Below are 19,937 nucleotides of genomic sequence, written 5' to 3' on the forward strand. Positions count from 1 at the left end.
GATCCTTCTTACATATATTACATACATATATGCGCATTTATTTAAAACATTCCGTCAAAAACACTCATACACAGGTGCCAAACTAAAATCTAAAACTGTTCCTTTTAATGGGGCTCCTTGACGTGTTATTGATTCGTTTGTCCGTGTATCCGGCGTCTGGACTTGCCTTTCGCCTTATCCAAGTCAACTCAAATCTTACAGAGCATCTATGTACATATATAGAAAAAATAATGTAGAACTCATTTAAGACCCATATATCGGAGTTTCTAATTTAATTAAAAAAATGAATGATATACATAGGAAAGAAAGACACGTTTCTACATACACTGTGCCGCCATGTCACTGCTGTCGATTCCCAGCATAGCCAACTCGTCAAGCTCCGACTGACGACGAAGCTTCTCACTGTCCGAAGGCGATACAGCCGGCTGTGGTATTTCTGAGATATCAGCTTGCTTCTGGATGGCCTTGCTTTTCGTCTCATCGTCAAATGACGGCTCAGCTGGAGGCGAATTCGGCATTGGGATATCCTCTGCGTCAATCAGTTTTATGTTTACTCCGGCGTCAGATTTGCCATTTAAATCCTGTAACTTTTCATTCTTCTCCGATGTTTCAATAGGTGACTTTTTAGAGACCTCTGTTTCATTAATAGTTACAAGGTGAATACCCTCTTTAGCTAAATCTTGAAGATGAATCACACTGAGCACAGCGTCATCCTCAACAATGGTGGTGATAGTCACATCTTCCTGCTTTTCACTGTTTCCATTTGATGCCTCTAGAATCGCTCCGTCGCTGGGGAATATTATGTCAAGCGCTTCGACCAGGTCCTTTGGGAGTTCCCCGTCGCGGGATTGTGCCGCAGCGTCTAACGGATGCGGTGGTACCAGGTCAGATTCAGCTTCATCAATGCCTGGGGGCAAGACGTCCTCGTGGTTTTCGTTGTCATGCTGATCGCCATCCACAGGGCCATGAGCGTCACCTTCAGAGCCTTCTCCAGGCGGCGGAGGAGGTGGGCAGCTCGTCATTAAATTGGCGAACTGGACGGGATCTGGCATTAGCTCATCGTAATCTACCATCATACCCGCATCTGGATGAAATGGGGGAGCATTGCCAAAAGCATCTTCCATCATTGCCATCTGAATCTGCGCAGCTGTCGGTGCTTGTTGACGCATAGCTACCTGGCTCGTCGCTCCACCCAATGGAGGTGGCGGTGGAGGTGGTGCCTCCAAACCATTGGTGTAGACAGCAGAAGCATCGTAGCTGGAAGCTGGAACAGACTGCTTTTTAAATACTGGCATCTTACCGATGAAAGGTAGCTTTTTGCCTCCAGGCAAGGTATTGTTACTGGGCTTGGATGACTTTGACTTGCTTTCTGCATCCTTCTTGTCGCGCTTTATATCAGTTTGCTTGCGTTCCGGCACAGTACGGGGCCGAAACTCGGAATGCTTGACCACGGGACGCTCTACCCGTTCAATAGAGCGACTACGACTACGTCGACTTCGGCCCTCACGGGATCGACTTCTCCGGCTGGATCTTATGGGCGAACGAGAGAAGTGTCGGCCACGACTGCGTGAGCGACGCCTGCGACCACGGTCTCTATCTCGCTCACGTTCCCGCCGATATCGTTCCTGTCCACTTAGGCTTCGAGAGTAGCTGCGCCGCTTAGAACGTGAACGAGAATGACGTCCTCCACCCCGCCTAAACTTTTCATCATTTGCTTCTGTTGGTTCTACTTTGTGGTTGTTCTGGTCGCGGGCTCCTTTGTCCTTCAGCCTTCCTTTAAGCTGCTCCAACAACTTTTTTTCACTCTCACTTATAACAGGCTGCACATTATTCCATTGCTTGAGCATGGTATCATCCCGATTCTTTTGATCCTTATTTTGGTCTTCGACACTGGCAGAAGTCCATTTACCCCGTCCTGAAGGAACTGTGGAATCCTTTATGATCGGTGGCGGTGGCGGCACCACAGGCTGACAAGGCACTTCCGGCTTCAAATTTGTTGGTGTGCTTTCCTGCTTTCTCATGGCCACGCGTATTGATGCTGCATTAGTCGACTTTTCTGATTGACTAATTGGTTGCTGTTCGGTACGACCTTTCTTTGGTTGCTGTCCATTATCCTCTTCCGACGAAGAGCTCTCAGAGGACGAAGATGTGCTGTTTGCATCGATTGTACTTCGCTTGCTCTTCTTTCCGTGCTTGCGTTTCTTTTTCTTTTTGTCCCCGCTGTTCGTTAAGACAAAACCAATATAAAATATAATATGGATTCAAATTATTCTTATACCCTTACCTCTTTTTTTTCCTTTTTTTGGACGCCTTGTCCTCGTCTTTCTTGGTCTTTTTATTCTTGGCATCATCGTGGTCTTTCTGTTGATTCATGGCCCGCTCACGGTTTGTTTGCCACTCCATTTCATAGTTGGGGTTCTGATTTAAATAGTGCTGCAATGCACGAGTATAAAAATTAATAAAATATTCAAAATTGATAGGCTAATAATTGCATGAGGCGAAGAATTAATAAAGGCAATTATAAAATATATACGAGAAAGGTAAGTGGAAGACCTATTTGACAAGAGTGGGCGCTCAGTGGACTCAGTGGAAGTGGAACGAGAAATTCCAATTTTTTGAAGGAGCGTGGCCAAAATGTTTTTGGTATACCGATAGAATTTGTCAAGGCAAATAATAAACCGATAACAAATAAAATTTTTTAAAACGTGCGCTTGGCAGTATTGAGGTATTGAGGGGTTTGTGGGTTGGTTGCAACATCCGGAAAAAAATTTGAGCTGCGTCTCTGAGTTACTCTACGAGTAGCTGGTATAATAAAATTTGTAAAGTGTGGGCGTGACAGTTTTTGGGCGACAAATATCAAAACATAGTATCAGAGAATGCGCCGTTTATGGCCTTTAAAGTGGGCCACGAAAACCTCAATAGAATCTGCATGCTTATGTAGCTTTTATAGTTCCCAAGAATTCGATGTTAATACAAACGGACATGCCTCTATAGGCTTCCATTTATTTATTGTTAACTTATGCTTGTGGTAATATTACATAAGTATTAACAACATATTTAAAGCACATGTAGCCTACTTCATTTACATTCACATTCCCATCTTACCATTTAAATTTTCTAGCTGGCAGGGAAAAGGGGAATTAACCTTTTAAAAATTAGCTGATTTGATAATAAATAAATTGACACAAAGGTAAAAGCCAACTTTACAGCAGAAAATAAAAAGTTGACAATTGGAGCAATTGAAACTACTTCTTTCCACCAGCTCCATCTTTTTCTGTTATATATTTTGTATTAATTAAATACAAGCTCTACATAAGCATGGTAGAGAATATTTGTGTAAATATTTCTTAAGAGCTTTAAAAGATGTATATTACTACTCACCTGATACTTATTGGAGTGAAGCCTAGACTTGAGATGAGCAGAAGCGCAGTGCAAGTCTCCAATCCAAACACTGCAGAGCTTGCAAAACCAAGCGTTAGCCGGCACCAGAAATTGCATGCCCCTCACGGGGACGCGCTTCGCAGGTGCGTTTTCGAATGTGGGAAAGGGATCGTGGTCAATACCCACATGCCACGGAGTTTCAATGGTCTCTCGATTCATGTGTTCCTCGGCATGCAAATGCTTTAAATAGTCTCGAGCAGACTTTGGGAAAACTCCACAGCTCTCGCACCAATGCTGCTCGGGATCGAAAAACACAAAATTGTAATTTTGTGCTTGGGTTGGCACTGTCTTCGTTTCACCATGTAGCTGCTTCGACTTCATCGATTTTATGGCGCGGTGCTTTAGCCGATTGGTTGGACTACCTACGCCGCCGCCTGTCTCTTCTCCGTCCTCGTTTTCGGATGACGAATCGGACGCAGTACTAGATGATGAGCTGGATTCCGAGCTATCTGCGGAACTCTCACTGGAGGAGTGCGAACGGCTATCCTGTTGTTCCGGCTGAGCCTTGCCATGGGACTTTTGCTTAGAAGGTTCATCATCAACATCTTCGTAGCCAATTATTCCGTTCAGCATATCTATAACGTTTTCAATTGTGTCGAGTTTCTTCTTAATTTGCATCTATAAAAGATTAAAACAGGTTACTTAGAATGGCTAACAGATAAGGGTTTGGGATTCCAACTCACCTGCAGGCGGTCGTTTTCTTCGATGAAATTCTTTGTAGTTGGTGAGGGTGGGGCATCGCCTGCTGCCAGGTCCTCGCGCTGGTCCTTAAGAACTTTCATTTCCTTCTTGAGCAGCGTTACCTTTTTGACGTAGTTTGCCCGCTGTTTCTTGAGCTCGTCCTTTTGCTTCTCCGCTTCTTGGGCCACAGCTGCCGATCGACGGTATATAGATGGGGGATAAATAGATAGGTTCTAATTAATAAATATTCTTCCCAGATTAATAATAGTTAAAATTTCATTTACAAATGCATTCTCGAGTGCATTTCATCGGCTAATTACACTCGGATGCAGTCGCCGTGATTGCTTGTTCTGCCAGTCCTCGTTGAGTGAAGAGCCAGTTGGGGCGGCGGTCGTCCAGGTTGGCGTAATTGTTTGTTTCGACTACTGCCACACAAAAACGGAAACATTGCATTTTCTATTTGAAACGAATTAACATTTCGAGACCCTCGCTCGGGTTGGTCTTGGTTAGTTCTTGCAGCGCGTGTACTTCTAGATTTTGATTGATCTGATCTTTACCCTAGACTTTTGGTAATTTCTGGTATGCAATTCTTTTGCGCGCAATTAAGTTACAAGTACAAGTAATCATGACAACAGTAATAAAACATAATGTGAGAGGTTTGCATGTGAATGTTCGTAGTGATCACATTGTAATTCATTTCCACACTTACCGTCCTGAGGCGTCAAACCTGCGCCTTCAAGCGCTGGCACCGTCTGCTCCTCGCCTATTTGCTTGTCGGAGAGAGTTTCGCGGGCCTTCTGCGGCTGGATCAGGGAGTCTGAAGTGGATGGCGGGACCCCAGAAATAGGCTGGTTAATCCAAACCTGCTGACCGTACTCTGCAAGGAATAATACGTTTAATAAAGGGCTTTTGGCATTAAACGTCTAGAAACGTACCGTTTACGCCCCATGCACTTGTGGGAGGCGGACCATAGCCAGAACCAAAAGAGCTTTGGTCAGGCGGAGGACCTGGAATACCGTACCCCGGTCCCTGAGGTGGAAACGAGCCAGGCGGCATTCCATATTGGTGACCGTAGACATCTGGTGGAGCGACGTATGATCCGTAGATATGTGCGGCCATAGCTCCATAGCCAGGGGTCATTTGAGGATGTGGTCCGACATGCGGAGGGGGCACTGGCGGCGACGACGGTTTTTTTTTTGGCGACCAGCGACCTCCCCGTCGGGGCGACATGCTGCGAGACCGGGATCGTCCGTACCGGCGTCCCCGACGTGGCGGAGAGCGCCGGCGTTCGGGGGAGCGTCTCCGATCACGATCAAAGCGGCGTCGGGAGTACCGCCCATAATCGGGCGAATCGTACCGACGACGCGGTGGAGTCAGGGAGCGGGACACGGAATGCCTTCGGCGAGTGTTTGACGGCGAGGTGTTGCGAGAATCCGACCGACCACGGGATGTGGAACGGCGCCTGGAATTCGACTTGCCACGCTTTCCGGACCCACTGTTCCTGGGCTCGCAGTTCTCGTTTCCGCTTTTCTCGTCGACGCCGGGTGGCCCTGGGGGCAGATCATGATCGACCGCGTTACCGAGACGCCTATCCCCCAGCTGTATCGAAGCCGAGTCTTCGTCCATCTGCAAGCCGAAAAGTGTCTTTTCGACTTAAACACGCAATTTTGGCCTAAGATCAATAGCAGATCGGTGTTTTTCTGGCAAATTCCGAAATTACGTGTGGGAAGCAAAATAGTGCAATACAGGCGAACCTAAACCTGATAGTTATCGATACTATCGATGTTGTCACGTATTGGCCAACATCGATGACAAGTGAGTTAAAATCGACGAATGTTTACTCTTTGGCTAATAGTCTATTCACACCAAAGGCAAAAGGCAAGTTATAGTTAAATACTATTAAATACCGACATTGGCACAAATATGTCTAATGTGGAAAACGCCGAAATGTCCACCCTGTTAAACATACTAGCACCAACATAATTTTTTATATTTTCAACGCACTTTAAATTCTCGTTAATATATAAAAAATATTACCAACTGGAGAGATGTCCTGAAATAGTTGCAGATAGGTTTTCAGTTTTATATTTATACCCGTTACTCGTAAAATAAAAGGGTATACTAGATTCGTTGAAAAGTATGTAACAGGCAGAAGGAAGCGCATCTGACCATATAAAGTATATATATTCTTGGCCAGGATTAATAGCCGAGTCGATCTGGCCATGTCCGTCTGTCCGTATATGACAGGAACTATAAAAGCTAGAAGGTGGAGATTAAACATACAAATTCTAGAGACAAAGACGCAGCGCCATTTTGCGACGCCCACTCTAACGCCCTAAAGCCTCCAATCCGGTCACGCCTACACCTTTTAAACAATTTTAAAATGTCAGATTTTATTCCCAAATATCTATCGATAACCCTGAATAATGATGAAATTTCGGGTTCGCATTCCCACTAGCTGAGTAACGGGTATCGGATAGTCGGGCAATTGGACTGTAGTGTTCTCTCTTGTTTTAGTTTACTTTTATATTGCTGAATCTTTAAATTTGGCAGGCTGTCCCATACGAACCTTGTTCTTATAAATATGATTTCAAACTAGATTGAAAGTATTTATCTTTTACATATTCTTTGTCGTTTTCCTTAATGATTTTTTTCTGAATTTGGCTGATTGTGCTCTCCTTGATAATAAGAGACACATATTTTTTTTATTTTCTTAAATATTTAAAATAGTATAAATACAATGAATTTTGAAATGGAAAATTGCGTGACTCATTGTAACTTTTTTAGTTTGCACAGATTGTAGTCAAGGGCAAGCACTGCTATCTTTTCCTTCCTCTCTCGAGTGTTTACATTAATGCCAATTTATAAAAGCATTTTCTGGTAGTAGCTGCACTTGGATACTATACCGCTGCAACTATGTAACTATAAAAGGCTTCGAGTACTTCCAGTAGACCATAGACCATTTTTTGAAAGATGAAGGTTCAGCTCGCTCTAACCTCCCTACTCGTGATTTCGTGCGGCCTTGCCCTTGCCTATGATGGTGACGGACAGCCGGGTTGCAAGACCCAAGCCGAGCTAGACATTGCAGTTTTCCGCAACAATTGGGATGCCACATCGTACTGGAAGTGTGAGACACTTAACAAGCCAGCCATTGAAATTAAGTGTCCCAGCGAAACAGGATTCATGGATAGTCTCAAGAACTGCGTCAACTGGGAGGAATGGGAATGGGAGAAACCAGTGGAGCCCCTTAGCGAAGCGGATCAGTGACCAAACGCACAAAAATAAGAACAGCTGAATGTGATTATTTATGTTGTTGAATTGAGAATAAAAGAACTGCGTTACGGGTGACTCACGCAGCAAAACAAATTTAAATGGTAACGGAAGCAGCAGAATCGAGAATTAGTCGCGCGTGCGCAGACCCCAAATGGATGTGCGTCGTGTGCCAACAGTCGGGCGGGATACCGAACTGTGGATAAATTTGTTTATACCCATTTTTGGTAGTTGTTTCTCAAGGACTTCCATTGCAGTGTCCGACAGCATCCCAAATATGTCTAAATAGGTTAGCGAGGGCATACTCTTAAGTTCACTGCAACAATAATGGCTGGGTAGAGATTAATCGGACGCTTGCTGGAAAAATCTTACATAAATTTGGTTGCAGGAATAAGATAGCATCGGGAGACGGACAAATATTCCAGCATCTTGAACTTCATAATTGCAGTAATGACTGTTGGTGTTAGACTATTGCAATCAGATAAATCGAGCTCCAACAACTGAGGACACCTTTTTTGCAGAGATGCAACATCTAAAAAAAATTAATTTAAAACAATAAGGAAAGGGATCATTGAAGACGATGGGAAGTACTTACGCGAGTCAAACAAAACGCGGCGGCAGCCTGCGATATTGAGCCGAATTAAGTTGGGGGAAATGTGGGTAACCAACGCCGTAACAGCATCCGCACTTAGATCAGTCCACGATATGTTTAAGCTGCTTAGGTTGGTAAGTGACTCCATCATCAGGCGAACACTGTTGGCCGTCAGGCCACTAGCCATAGTCAGATTGACCGCCTCCAAAGCTTCATTCTTTGCAATCTCTGCACAGATGGCATCATCGAGCTCAATATTCTCTAGGCTTATTTTCTTTAGCTGACGGCAGTGGGACAATAGTGTCAGCAGTGAGCTTCGGGTGATGGAAGCCATACTCAGGTCAAGATACTGTAATCGGGCCCTAAAGCCTTCTGTTAATGGTGCAAATGCGGGCTCCTGGATCTACAGTACGAAGATTAGACGACTCAATGCTCTTGTTTCCCGAAAACATAATGTAACATCTATACTTACACTAGCCTGGGCCAGACGTATTACAAGGACTCCCCGCCTTACAATTTGCTCGAGGGCACCGGGTCTAATTGTCCGCAAACCCAAATCTAGCCTTGTCCACAAAGTCTCATCGCGAGAGCAGCGGTTAAAGCGTCGACAAACGGTAGCCATGCGCAGCAGCGTCTTCTTCGGGAGCCACTTAAAGATGTCCAGTAGTATTTCGTCTGAAAGTCTTTCAAAGTAGTTTATGCCGCTGCTGATGTGGGCACTCATGGCCGGGGTGCGGAACACAAAGAAATTGTCCGTTGCCACCATTCGGGTTGTGATCTGTGATGTCGACGGCTTTTTTGCCTGGCGAACTTGCGCCAACCTGCTGGTTGATGGCTGAAAATTGAGCGAAGCAGTCCCATCAATCTGGTTGTTACAGGTGACTGCAGCCAGGGGGTTGCGCAAACGTTTGCTGGGCGAGTTTGAATTGCTGCTACCTTCAGAACCCAACGCCGAGCGCTTAGCCTGCGCCAGAATCTGCAGCTTCTCGGCCGATTGACGGGACATCGACAGTGAATCCTCCACAGCTGGGCTTTCCAGTGTGGTATCCCCCGTAGAGCCCATGCTTAGCCGCTGCGTGTGCTGGTGCACTATGCGCGGCACACTGGCGCACGGGGTCGTCTCATTTGAGTTGTCGTCGCTGGTGGCACTAACCGCCAAAGCGATGGCCGAGAGGGCTGAGGAGCTGCTTTCTTCGGAATCTAGCATTCCGATTCCCATCTCTTCTAGGGCCTCAAAAGTTAGTGCCGAGGGCGAGGAAGGGTGCTCGTGGTGCGATGACTTCGTAGTGGAAACTAGAGCGCCCACAACAGAGACGGGGTTCTTATTGGTCGAGCGCTTTCTGCAATAGTCGGACATTAATTAAAAGTGTGCAGTTCGATCGTGCTTCATCAGCAGAAGGGCATGGGTCAAGAACCCTGCACTTCAATAAGTCACTTTCTTGACCTCGTTTGAACACTTGTGGCGCGTGTGACGTCACGCGAGCAGTTCAGCGGTCCGTTGCTTGAAGCCACACCCCAAGCAAGGGAAAACTCACCTGGTCACCGGGCACAAATTTTCCATGTTTTCGGAGCCTCTGTGCTTGCGACTGCTCATATTTACACGAAATCCACTATTTTTCCACCGCCGTAAACACAAAAACTTCGCGCTATTTTTGCAGGGAACCAGGGTTGTCGAGCCATTTTGGTATGGGAATTGTATCGTTATCGAATATACTAGACGGGCCGTGGTTGCCAGACCAAATCCCAAATTAATGCTACCGTACTCTTTGAGAAAAAATATCAGTTCAGTCTTCTCTTCTGAGAAAAAACAAAGGCAAAACTGTTTACATCAATTGTTTACCTGTGCAACAATTAGTTGTTCCGTGAACAAAGACTATATTTGCAATTGATCCCGCCGACATAATCATAAAAAGGTGAGCAATACGCCGCAAGGCCACTGGCTTTGCGTCCTCCGCTGACTAACATGTCTTAGCAACTTTCTTCGCTGCAGCTGGAGTCTGGCCCTAGACATTTCTTAATGGTGAAAACAGCCTAGCCTTCTACCCAACCCACCGGTCTTCCATCCGCATTATCAAGATGAGCTTGCACACACGGGCGTTAGTCTTCTCCACCTTCTTTGGCAGCTGCCTGGCTATTGGGCTCTTGCTCGTCAGCATGACCACTAATCACTGGGTGCGGGCCACTCCACGCCGCAAGAACTCGGCGGACGCCAAGGGTGAATTCAACTTCGGACTCTTCTTCGGCAACTACCACCTGAATCCCGGATTCGGAATCCGCACAAATTCGGTTGATGGTGAGCAATCAAAGTAGTCTGGATAGCAGGGAAAACTAGCTATAGGGTGATCTTCTCATTACCTGCATCGTGAATTTGGCTCTTTAAACTTCTTGGGACGCTTTCTGAATGATATACAATTGGGAGAATGTGCTGATTATTGGGGCATGTATTCTTTTAATACCTAGATACTAACTTTAAACTGGGCAAGACTGTTGTTGAAAATAGATTTACTTTTAAATTTGTTTATTAATTAAATACCCAAATATATACTCATGATCAGTGCAACGTATCCAAACCATACATATCCAAAAATTAAATATTTGTATACTTTTCGATTACATCTATTTATCTTGCAACTCCTAAAGATATGCTTAAAAATTAAATTGTAAGAACCAAAATGGTTTTTGTTTTGCTTATTAATAATCACTTAAGTGACACAATATTAATGAGCAAACTTGTGAGCTGAAGGGAAGTTACATTTATTTAACGATATTGAAATTTTTTGCTCAAAAAATATATTAGAAGCGAAGACTTGCTTTAATTGCTTTTAGATAATATTGTTAAAATTTGGGTTTTAAAGATTTAAATTTGCTAGGGTATTATATTGCGAGCCACAAAAATGCAACATAGAAGAAAAACGTCGTGGAAGCTTAAAAGCTTTTGGAGATGCAAATGAAATATAAAATTGTTTAAGCGATCCCCATTAACCTTCGTTATTTCACACCGTGCTTTCAGTGTATACCTTTGTTCGGACAGAAAATGACGACACCAGCTTCTGGCTCTGGCTACTTACTACCTTGGGCACCGGTTTCGGACTGCTGGCCTGCGCTGTGGCCGCCATTGCTGCTGTCCTTAAGTCAGCCTCTGCGGCCAAAAGAGGAGGCACAATGATGCTGCTCCTGACTTCCAACATATGCGCTGCGGGGGCGCAAATAGTGGCGTTTGTGGCTTGGCTCGTGCAGTTCTACCAATACTTCATACACAACGTTCTTTTAACGGAGCAGCAGCAGCAGCACTGGTACAGCAATGGACTGGCTTATCTTGGCTACAGCTTTTACCTGGTCGTGGTATCCACCATCGTTGTGCTGCTGAATATCGCCATCCTGCTGTACGCCCAGCGACGCGACCTCCGCAACCGCCAATGGCTGGAGGCGCCAAGTGACGATAAAAACAAGGCCGCCATAATGCTGTACTAAGGAAGACGAGAAGGATTCCCAAATGAACCTCTACAAAGCTGCTTGGCAAACGTACGAGCAGCGACACCTAGTAATCTCAGTGGCTCAAGTATTTGTGCCTTACTTAATGATGCCTTTACCTTGCCAACAACAAGGGCCGTCTATATACTCATTTTAATTCATGGTATATTCGTTTAAAAAAGCGTACAATGACTTCGCCTGACTGGCCTGCCGATCTTTGATCGGAATAAGACAAACTGAAGCGCACAGCACTGCCCACACCTACCCATATTTATATACCTTTTATATATATACATACGTCCATACACTCGAATGTCATTTTTCTATAACGTGTATTTACTGCCATCGGCAGCCAAGTATTTTTATGTGCATATTTACAAATAAAGCAACAACAGTCATTGTTAAAAATATAAAACTCGAGCGCTTTGTTTACTAATTGGCCCATCAGACCGGGGCCACCTCCAAGGGGAAGTGGGAATTAGCTCGTTGGAAGAGCACACGCTACACTTCCGCATGCTAAAATCCAGGAACTCCAAGAACAAGTAAAGTGAAAAAGGTCCGTGTGTCTGATCGCTGATGAATTGTCCAAGAATCTTGCCTTTTCCCAAACGTCAAAACATTTCTTGGGTCGGAAACAGCCTGGACCTCACAGTGAGCACAGTGAAAATCCAAGTGTCATTGCATTCAATTTCGCAAAGAAATCAATTATCTATTTTCTGTGAGAGTAAATGAATATATCTATTTCTTTTCCGGGACCTCTGACGGTTTGTGAGTCCCCACAAAGAACGCGACACCTTCGGCTGCTGCAGATAGAGCCAATTATGTCATCATTAGTTTAATTAGTTTTCAGGGCTCATGTTGATGGGAAAACGGCCCTGCACTTCCGGCACCACCTACTGTTTGCCTTTGGCCCGATGTCCTGCTGGGTAACTCTCGGGTGTTTTTGGTTGGTTTTCGGTGTGATGCAGTGACATTGCGCAAGTTTTATGGACGCGTTTTTGATTGATTCTCGATCGATGCCACCTTTGCTGGCGACGAACAACAGGCAAAAAACTCAAGACTCTCCCTGATCTTTCTGGCCCGCGACTTACCTAGGTAAACAGCTTAGGACCACGTGTGGGTATTTGGGCAACCCAGGCGAGTCTGTTTCTGTTTCCACTATCTGTGTATTAAAGGCATTATGCAAGACGCGGCGTTAGGATTAGACCGCAAATTGCGTATATGCTCAGACACCGTGCAAGTACGGGCTCATTAGATGGCGAGCTCGAGCTCGAGCTCGGCGAGATTAGGAAGCGGACAATCAACTTATTGTGAGTGTTTATGTAGATAAACCGTCGTTTAGCGGTTTCGGGACATACCCACTTTTCCGCCTAGGATCTGCGGGCAGACCCCTGGAAAATACGATCGCAACCCGCTAAAGCCGGAGGAATATCGTCAAACTGGGATTCTTGAGCAACTCCGAAATGCCAGAGGAACCTATGCAAACATAATTAACTGGAAAGTTTGGTAATCGAATGCAGGAACTTATCAATAGAAATACCCCAGTGGTCACCACCCACGTCGATGCCGTTTACTGCTGGGGACGGAGGCGACAACTCCCTCTCGGTCCGCTTGTTTACATGAATTGGACGTTAGTTTTTTATAGAGCAGAACTCGGCTATGCATCTGAATAGCATTTCCAGAACCGCAAAACAAGCAGGCTGAAGAAATCAGGGCTGTTGCTCCTGACGGCCAATAAATTTCCCAATTAAATGGATCCTCTGACACGTCGTACAGAAGGCTTCTATCCCTCCTGCCCTCGGGTGGGCCCTGTCCCGCTTGCTCTCATTCATCCCTGTGCAAGCCACAAGGGATGAGGGTTGCTGGGCCAGGGGATGAAAATGAAACAGTCATCACAGCACTGACTCGACTGCGGAGAACTGGCGCTGGGAAAGGTAGCCGACTCCATTTTTTATTCGACGCACTCTTTGCCCGTTGCGATCCTTGGGTTTTCGCACTGCTTCTATTTCAGTTCCTATTGTGGCATTGCGAAATTATGGCCCGTATACTTCTCTATTAGTGATACAAAGGACATTTCAATTCCTCGGCATGGGCGCTCTGGGTGGGCAGGATAGTGTCTCTGATAGTCCTGGCAATTAGCTCCTTGCGAACTTTCTGCGGACCACCCGAGGAATCTTGACTCTTGTTTGGCCTCTTTGTGGTTATGAATGGCCAGTGTCCCACATTGTTTCACGATGTCAGGAGGTAATAGATAGCCAAACTACTTTCTTGTTAGGAAATAATTTCTTTCGATCTCATATTGTCTGTGCAACAATGCAGTATTATTGGGAAAATATAGAGTAATTTTGAGATATCTTACGTTTAAATTATAAATTCGTGGAAAACGATTCGTTGATTAGTACGAGTATTTTCCTTACTTCTAGACTTTATACTGTAACTGCGTTCATTTTGTTGATAATATTTTGCTGTATTCATACTTGTTAAAACATTACCTAATGGTGCTTTTAACGTTCTGTTGAGCCACGCAGGCTGAATATTAAAATTACGTTTTAGAGATTATGTTTGAAACTTGGCTAATTTAATAATAAGCGGTTTTTGGACAAACCACTTAAAAAAAACCAGGAGTCAACTATCATATACCCGTTACTTAGCTAGAGGGAGTGCGCAGTTTTCGGGCATAATGCTTGTACAAAGACACTAGTGACTAGTGTCTTTGGTTTGTGGCTACCTATATAGGAATCATACTTCCGCCTTGGTATTTTCCTAAAGAGTGCCCGTTTAATCATAACTTAAACGGCTTAAATAGTTCCCGAGATCGAGGTCTTTAGCTGGGCAGATGGACATGGCCACATCGATTAGGCTACTGATCTCCATTTAGAATGTCTGCATGTTGTATGGCCTTAAACGCTTGCTTCTACCTGTTACCCAGAGTTTAATTAATCTTGAAAACCCTTTTCTTAAAACTAACGTGTGGCTCAAAGTTTTTTGTCATACCTATAGAAATTTACAAGTCTAATAAAAAAACAAAAAATATCAAAACCTTTTTCAAAAGTGTGGTCGTGGCCGTTCTGGGCGTTAAAGTGGGCGTGCTTCTATGTTTTCATAATCTCTATGCTTAATCTCAACCTTCTGGCTTTTATAGTTCCAGAGATCTCGACGTTCATACGGACATGGCCAGATCGAAAATGTATCTACATTGTTTTTTCTTAACGTATCAGCCTTTCAGCCTTTTTTCGTAAAGATTTATTTTTGACCACTACTGCCAACGTGATGCGTGTGAATTAGCATCATTATTTTTAAAGCGCATAAAAATCGAGATGTACTTTTTGGCCAATAATGCTGTTCTGCATTTTTATCAATTGTAAAATGTGGAATCTGCGATTTGGTTATTAACAACGTTGTACACACCACAAATACGTGTATATCTGTTACATATAAATAAAACACCAGATCGAAATGATTTTACTTTTTGATATATTATAAGTTATACATATGCAAATTGAAGTCAATTTTATTCATCAATAATAAAAACTCAAGAATAATACCATTATTCCACCATCTATTTCTTACAGGCCCAGTGATTTCGACGTTTGTATTGTATGGGTAAAGCGGTCAAAAATACTTCTAGTTGATTAAACTTGAAACACTTGAAACTTAGCACAACATTTTGTTATGTGCTTTTGTTTGAAAAATAATTTTGTTGCAAACAATAGTGAATGAAAATTTGTCATTCATTTAATAACAACAACCAAGGGCATTTCTCAATCAGAAGTTTCGCGGCGTCTAGAGCATAGTGTCTGAACTTTGACGGATTTATGTTGTAGAGCGATGACACGGCTTGCAAAACGATGAGCATTTTATAATCAAGTTTTTGTCAAGGCCTGTTAAATTGGCAGACATATCAGGATTGCTAAAAATTTCCTGGCAGTATTTCCATCATTAGACGTCCTGGGCTTTTTCTGCATACTTAGCCTTCTTCTGTGCACCAAAGCTCAAAAATATGTGCTCAAATATATGCGTGAAAATACACACTTATAAGAAGCGCCTATGAAAACAAATTCGAAAAAAATGCACGAAGAAGATAAAATGAATAAAAATAAAAATAAAATGAATAATAAATATAAAAATCTTTAAAATGAATATAATATATACACAATATAATAATTATAAACAAAACACAAATGACAAAAATACAGCGGCAGCACAAACATGAAGGAATAGTAGTGATAGCGTAATAAATCTGATATTGAAAAAAGTAAGATAACTTTTCTTTATTCATGACAATACACAAAACGGCAACTTACGGCAGCAAAACTCTACGATTTTATTATCTTAAAACAATAAAGAAAACACAGATTATACTCACATTGGGGGGTTTTGGGGGGAACATAACTAAAACTTTAGCTAAACTTAGAAAAGACGTTCACAAAATAATTAGTTCAATCAAAATATTTTCACAGGACAAAATGACATGCAAGTTTCGCTCAAAAATTTGTTGTGATGGATTTTTTGATTTTTGGCCTATGGGGGGAACCACTGTGGGACGGATGGACATGCCTAGAGAGATTGATCAAGAATATGTACATGTATGTGTTTTAGGTTAGGAATCCAGGCTTACCGAATTCCCTCGTCGATCAATCCAAACTGCTTATTAATTGCCAGCTATCACTGTCACTATCTTGAGAAATGATTGTTTGAACTTGTTGCAGAGAGTGGTCTCTAGAAGTTAAAGGTGCACTGTGTATCTGGAGCAAATAGTCGCAATTGTAAAGGATCGAATGGAGAGGGCATAGATCATTGTGTCACTTGTGCGATGTGAACGACGTCGCACTGTCTGGCCGATATGAAAATATTCTCAGGCCCGGAGGAACAATAAGCAGGTAGGGGACAGGTAATGTAAGGACTGCACGCCCCTATCAAGCGGACAAATTTTCGATTGTCCGGGAAGCTGGGTGTCCGTCCACCTAGAGCCGCTTTCATAAACTGCACCCATTGTCCGCTCGTAGAAGTGGCATTGATAGTGACCAGGAATCGATCGCAGTTCGCACAACGAATTCCGAACAAAAACACACATAGGTGATTTTTCGACTTGTCGCAGACACTGTGTCTCCGTCTCTTTGCTCAGGTGAACCACTTCATTGTCCGTATGAATGACGCAAGCTGTCAGCTGAGTAATGGCGAATTTACGTGGGCACATCTGGATCGAAAGAGGACTGTGGGAAAGATTGCCAGCGAACCGAATGCACTTTCCCTTAGTTTCCTTGCTGCTCATTGTCGCGGCTTGGTCGGTTTCAGCTGGTCTGGGCTGCTGTTTCATTTTGGCTAATTTGTGAATGAAATTTGGATACTCGGACCAAATGACTTGTGCTTTCTAATCCTTTTATGACAGTGCAAATGCGATTTCCGATTTGCCTTTGATATTGGCGGCATGACGAGCGGTTTGTCGCATGATCTGGTTAACGGGAAGTGACAGTGGATCATTAACATGTAAAGGATATGGTTCTTGGCCTCTAGCTCCTTACTGCTCGTAATGGAACCAATGCATTAAATAATTGGGGAACAAAACTGCAAGTTTTATGCACACCTCGCCTCATTCCTAACATTTCATTGCCGCCCAGGTAATAGCGTATAGATTTCGTTGAAATATAAAAGGACTTTCTTGTATGGTTTTTCTTGTGTATTTTGTGTTGTAAACATAAATCGTATAATGCAACTCTCAGATTTAACTATGATCGTATAATTTTGTGTATAAATCGTATGTATCTGGTAACCGCGATCAGCTTTAAGTATCAGCTTAAGTGTAACTTAGACGTACATCCGGGTATCTCTTAAATTTCTTAATCGCTTAGCATATGAGAAAGGATCACTTAGGGATTATTTACACATGTGCCGAATATCATAACCAGTCACGTAGCTGGAAGTGTAAATACGCGTTAAAAAATAAATATCTCAATATTTGCATATATCGTCGAGGTCCAAAGATAGCATTGATTGGGTTTGGTGAGTGCGCCACATTGCGCCAGGTACGGCTGAGGTAGTTCTGTCCACGATTGGCTAGGCAGTTTGGCTGGCGTTTTGGTTCGATTCGTTGGATTCGGTTCGGTAGTGCTTGTTTAAAGCGTGCAAGCGCTTTACAGATCGCTGGAGTGCAGGATCACGTGTCGCGGGGAAAGCTCGCCAGGATTCCCCTCTCAGTAGCCATAAAGGTATGGGTACATGGGCACGAAGATGGACGGTCCCAGCTGGCGCTCCTGCGGCATGTGCGTCTTCATGTGCTTCTTCAAGTGGTCGCGTCGGCCGAACTTCTTTCCGCAGGCACTGCAAGGATACGGCCGCAGTCCGGTGTGGATTCGCTTGTGACGCGTCAGTTCCTCATTGCGGGTGAAGGTCTTGCCGCATGTGTTCACGTCGCACTTGAATGGGCGTTCGCCTGCAGGACAGAATGGAGATTAGTGAGTGGGACTCTCGGGGTCAGATGTATTCTGGTCGACTTACCGGTGTGGATGCGTATGTGGCCCTTCAGCTGGCCGTTGTTGGAGAAGGCCACGTCGCAGTTGGGGCACTTGAACTTCTTCGGCCGCTGCTTGCGGCTGTTGAGCGCCTTCAACTGTGCATCCTCGGCCATCACGCGGGCGTACTCCTGCTCCATCAGGCCCATAGTGAACGGGTCCATGCCGAAGCCCGGGACGGCAGTGGGCGTGGAGGCGGCAGCGGCTGCTGCGGCGGCGGCAGCGTAGTAGAGATCGCTGGCGGCCGACAGGAAGGGAGCGTGCTGGCTTGGCGGAGCCAAGGATGCGGTGCCGGCGGCGTGCGCGTCCAACGGCGACGACTGCGGGTGTGAAAAGACGGGGTGCGGGGCGGCGTCCAGCAGCGGCGTGGATGTGCGGGTGTAGCTGCTGTGGTTCAGGGCCTCCTCGTAGCAGGACTTGCTGCTGTTGCTGCTGCTTGACGCAGAGGAGGATGCGGAGGAGAAGTCTCTGTCGCAGTCGTGGCCGAAACTGCTGCTGGCCAGCTCCGTCTTGATGGTAATGGCCTCCGGCTCCTGCTTCACTGTCCTGGGTGCCGCCGAGGTCGCCGCCTGGCGCTGAGTGTCCCAGGGTCGGAAAAGGCGCGAGTAGGTTTGCGGGGGATGCAGGTTAATCGTCGACATTTCGCAGCCGATTATATAGTTTTAATGGAAGGGGTAAATGGCTCTCTCGCGACACTGAAGCACTTGGATGGAACACTTGAGATTCTGATTTTGGACTTGATTTGGTTGTGCGGAGCTGTGTGTGCGCTGCGAGATCTCGACTCGAACTGAGCTCTCCTGCCCCGACGCCTCTCAATTTAAACCCAGGACTCTGGCTACCTACACTTCGTACACCCAGGCAGTCATTCGTCCTGCGTTCACACACACACACGCACGCACATACACACTCACCCGCACACGCACACGCTCACCGAGGGTCGCTTCATTCATCGATTATTTGTCTGTCTGAGGATGTGCGAGCGAGAGGGATGCTTCGGGGTGGGTTTCGCTTTCAGAAACGGGCACGGATTCGGTTCGGTTCGGTTTCGAGGGCACAACAATGGCGGCCCGCTCACACACACACTCGCAGCGGAAGTACATAAGGGGCTGGCGTGTGCGTGTAGTCCTGCGTAGTTTTCCCGGCCCGGAAAATCGAACTCCCGGCCGAGTGGCGGGCAGCTTTCCCAACTTGCGCTTTCTACACTTTCCACTCCGTACCACATATACTGTGCCCAGGCGATCCCAGCAGCGCGGCGCCTCCGAGTTGGGCGCAACTTTAAGCAGAGCATTGGCGTTTCACGGTTAAGTTATGAATGGTACTCTTACCCACCCACCGACCATGCCCCAGTGCCTCCCGGGTGGTTGGCTTTGGGCTTGGCTTGGCCCACTCCCCCAATCCCAATCGCAATCCCACTCCCAATCTCATACTCAGTCCCAGTCACAGTTTCCTCCTCCTGCCCTCCGTCCAGGCACAGATACTTTTCCAAATGTATAATTCGGTTATCTGCGGTTCGGGTTTCCTGTGCCCGATGTGCCAGCAATTTATTATTGAATTAAGTGCTTTTTCGAGGGTGGGTCCGCGACATCACGAGTATGCAAAGTGCGGCCCAAGCAGCTGGGCAGGATTTGCAGAGATTGCCGGGCTTGAGCGTGTTGTTCAGTTGGTACAGTTCGCCTAAACTTTATCTTTATCTCTGGGGGTGCTTGAGCAAAACTTTACTGGCTCGTGGAGGCGTTTGCCCTAACGCGATTCGGGCTGCAGATTACGAGAAAAGATACAAGGCACAATGGCTGAATGTGCGTTGCTACACCTAATGTTTTAATTCAGAACGCGATTTGTTTGACTGAGCCGATTGAACATAGCTTGATATTATTGGCTTAAAGAGTTCGTTTTTAAGTTCCCAAGTATTTCGTTTTACTTGGAGTGGAGTTTACTTTCCACTTCAGTTTTCTGTATGAATTTGAGTTAAAGGG

General features: G+C 45.2%; 5 protein-coding genes across 9 annotated transcripts; 2 read left to right on the forward strand and 3 right to left on the reverse strand.

Annotated features, from left to right (window-relative positions):
* Nucleotides 1–4: 4 nt before the first annotated feature.
* Nucleotides 5–5,895, reverse strand: LOC117145958 (zinc finger matrin-type protein CG9776). Of its 4 annotated transcripts, none has more exons than XM_033311846.1 (7): nucleotides 5,058–5,895; nucleotides 4,832–4,999; nucleotides 4,125–4,312; nucleotides 3,382–4,059; nucleotides 2,285–2,433; nucleotides 326–2,220; nucleotides 5–266 (listed from the first exon to the last, which is right to left on the reverse strand). In XM_033311846.1, coding segments are annotated over exons 1-7 (3,771 nt in total). In that variant the 5' UTR covers nucleotides 5,749–5,895; the 3' UTR covers nucleotides 5–264. The 4 variants fall into 4 exon arrangements, with proteins under 4 accessions (XP_033167737.1, XP_033167736.1, XP_033167739.1 ...); XM_033311845.1 differs by having other exon boundaries at nucleotides 5–206; nucleotides 5,058–5,894; XM_033311848.1 differs by lacking the exons at nucleotides 4,832–4,999; nucleotides 5,058–5,895 and adding an exon at nucleotides 4,443–4,810 and having other exon boundaries at nucleotides 5–206.
* A 1,170-nt stretch (nucleotides 5,896–7,065) lies between these two features.
* On the forward strand, nucleotides 7,066–7,470 carry LOC117143454. The gene has a single exon (XM_033308164.1). It carries the CDS (start codon nucleotides 7,096–7,098, stop codon nucleotides 7,387–7,389), a length of 294 nt encoding a protein of 97 aa, XP_033164055.1. The 5' UTR covers nucleotides 7,066–7,095; the 3' UTR covers nucleotides 7,390–7,470.
* On the reverse strand, nucleotides 7,415–9,669 carry LOC117143452 (S-phase kinase-associated protein 2). Its single transcript, XM_033308161.1, has 5 exons — nucleotides 9,520–9,669; nucleotides 8,457–9,324; nucleotides 7,988–8,387; nucleotides 7,765–7,924; nucleotides 7,415–7,708 (listed from the first exon to the last, which is right to left on the reverse strand). Exons 1-5 carry the CDS (start codon nucleotides 9,576–9,578, stop codon nucleotides 7,522–7,524), a joined length of 1,674 nt encoding a protein of 557 aa, XP_033164052.1. The 5' UTR covers nucleotides 9,579–9,669; the 3' UTR covers nucleotides 7,415–7,521.
* A 78-nt stretch (nucleotides 9,670–9,747) lies between these two features.
* LOC117143453 lies at nucleotides 9,748–11,636 on the forward strand. Of its 2 annotated transcripts, none has more exons than XM_033308163.1 (3): nucleotides 9,748–9,897; nucleotides 9,957–10,277; nucleotides 10,995–11,636. In XM_033308163.1, the coding sequence occupies exons 2-3, from the start codon at nucleotides 10,061–10,063 to the stop codon at nucleotides 11,453–11,455; spliced, it is 678 nt and encodes a 225-aa protein (XP_033164054.1). In that variant the 5' UTR covers nucleotides 9,748–9,897; nucleotides 9,957–10,060; the 3' UTR covers nucleotides 11,456–11,636. The 2 variants fall into 2 exon arrangements, with proteins under 2 accessions (XP_033164054.1, XP_033164053.1); XM_033308162.1 differs by having other exon boundaries at nucleotides 9,749–9,897; nucleotides 9,975–10,277.
* A 5,474-nt stretch (nucleotides 11,637–17,110) lies between these two features.
* LOC117145511 (Krueppel-like factor 16) lies at nucleotides 17,111–19,224 on the reverse strand. Its single transcript, XM_033311200.1, has 2 exons — nucleotides 17,951–19,224; nucleotides 17,111–17,885 (listed from the first exon to the last, which is right to left on the reverse strand). Exons 1-2 carry the CDS (start codon nucleotides 18,603–18,605, stop codon nucleotides 17,647–17,649), a joined length of 894 nt encoding a protein of 297 aa, XP_033167091.1. The 5' UTR covers nucleotides 18,606–19,224; the 3' UTR covers nucleotides 17,111–17,646.
* Nucleotides 19,225–19,937: the final 713 nt, after the last annotated feature.

This window comes from Drosophila mauritiana, chromosome 3R (assembly GCF_004382145.1).
Source record: "Drosophila mauritiana strain mau12 chromosome 3R, ASM438214v1, whole genome shotgun sequence".
Taxonomy (NCBI): Eukaryota; Metazoa; Arthropoda; class Insecta; order Diptera; family Drosophilidae; genus Drosophila; species Drosophila mauritiana.

Excerpts from the sequence above, each read along its gene's own strand:
- LOC117145511 (XM_033311200.1), bottom strand. The coding sequence starts at position 18,605 with ATGTCGACGATTAACCTGCATCCCCCGCAAACCTACTCGCGCCTTTTC. Across the intron at positions 17,886-17,950 it reads CCACATACGCATCCACACCG|GCGAACGCCCATTCAAGTGC; the intron begins GTAAGTCGACCA and ends TCTGTCCTGCAG.
- LOC117145958 (XM_033311845.1), bottom strand. The coding sequence starts at position 5,748 with ATGGACGAAGACTCGGCTTCGATACAGCTGGGGGATAGGCGTCTCGGT. Across the intron at positions 4,060-4,124 it reads AAGAAAACGACCGCCTGCAG|ATGCAAATTAAGAAGAAACT; the intron begins GTGAGTTGGAAT and ends AATCTTTTATAG. Across the intron at positions 2,434-3,381 it reads TTCACTCCAATAAGTATCAG|CACTATTTAAATCAGAACCC; the intron begins GTGAGTAGTAAT and ends CGTGCATTGCAG.
- LOC117143454 (XM_033308164.1), top strand. The coding sequence starts at position 7,096 with ATGAAGGTTCAGCTCGCTCTAACCTCCCTACTCGTGATTTCGTGCGGC.
- LOC117143452 (XM_033308161.1), bottom strand. The coding sequence starts at position 9,578 with ATGAGCAGTCGCAAGCACAGAGGCTCCGAAAACATGGAAAATTTGTGC. Across the intron at positions 9,325-9,519 it reads AATTTGTGCCCGGTGACCAG|AAAGCGCTCGACCAATAAGA; the intron begins GTGAGTTTTCCC and ends CGACTATTGCAG. Across the intron at positions 8,388-8,456 it reads TACGTCTGGCCCAGGCTAGT|ATCCAGGAGCCCGCATTTGC; the intron begins GTAAGTATAGAT and ends TTCGTACTGTAG.
- LOC117143453 (XM_033308163.1), top strand. The coding sequence starts at position 10,061 with ATGAGCTTGCACACACGGGCGTTAGTCTTCTCCACCTTCTTTGGCAGC. Across the intron at positions 10,278-10,994 it reads CCGCACAAATTCGGTTGATG|TGTATACCTTTGTTCGGACA; the intron begins GTGAGCAATCAA and ends CCGTGCTTTCAG.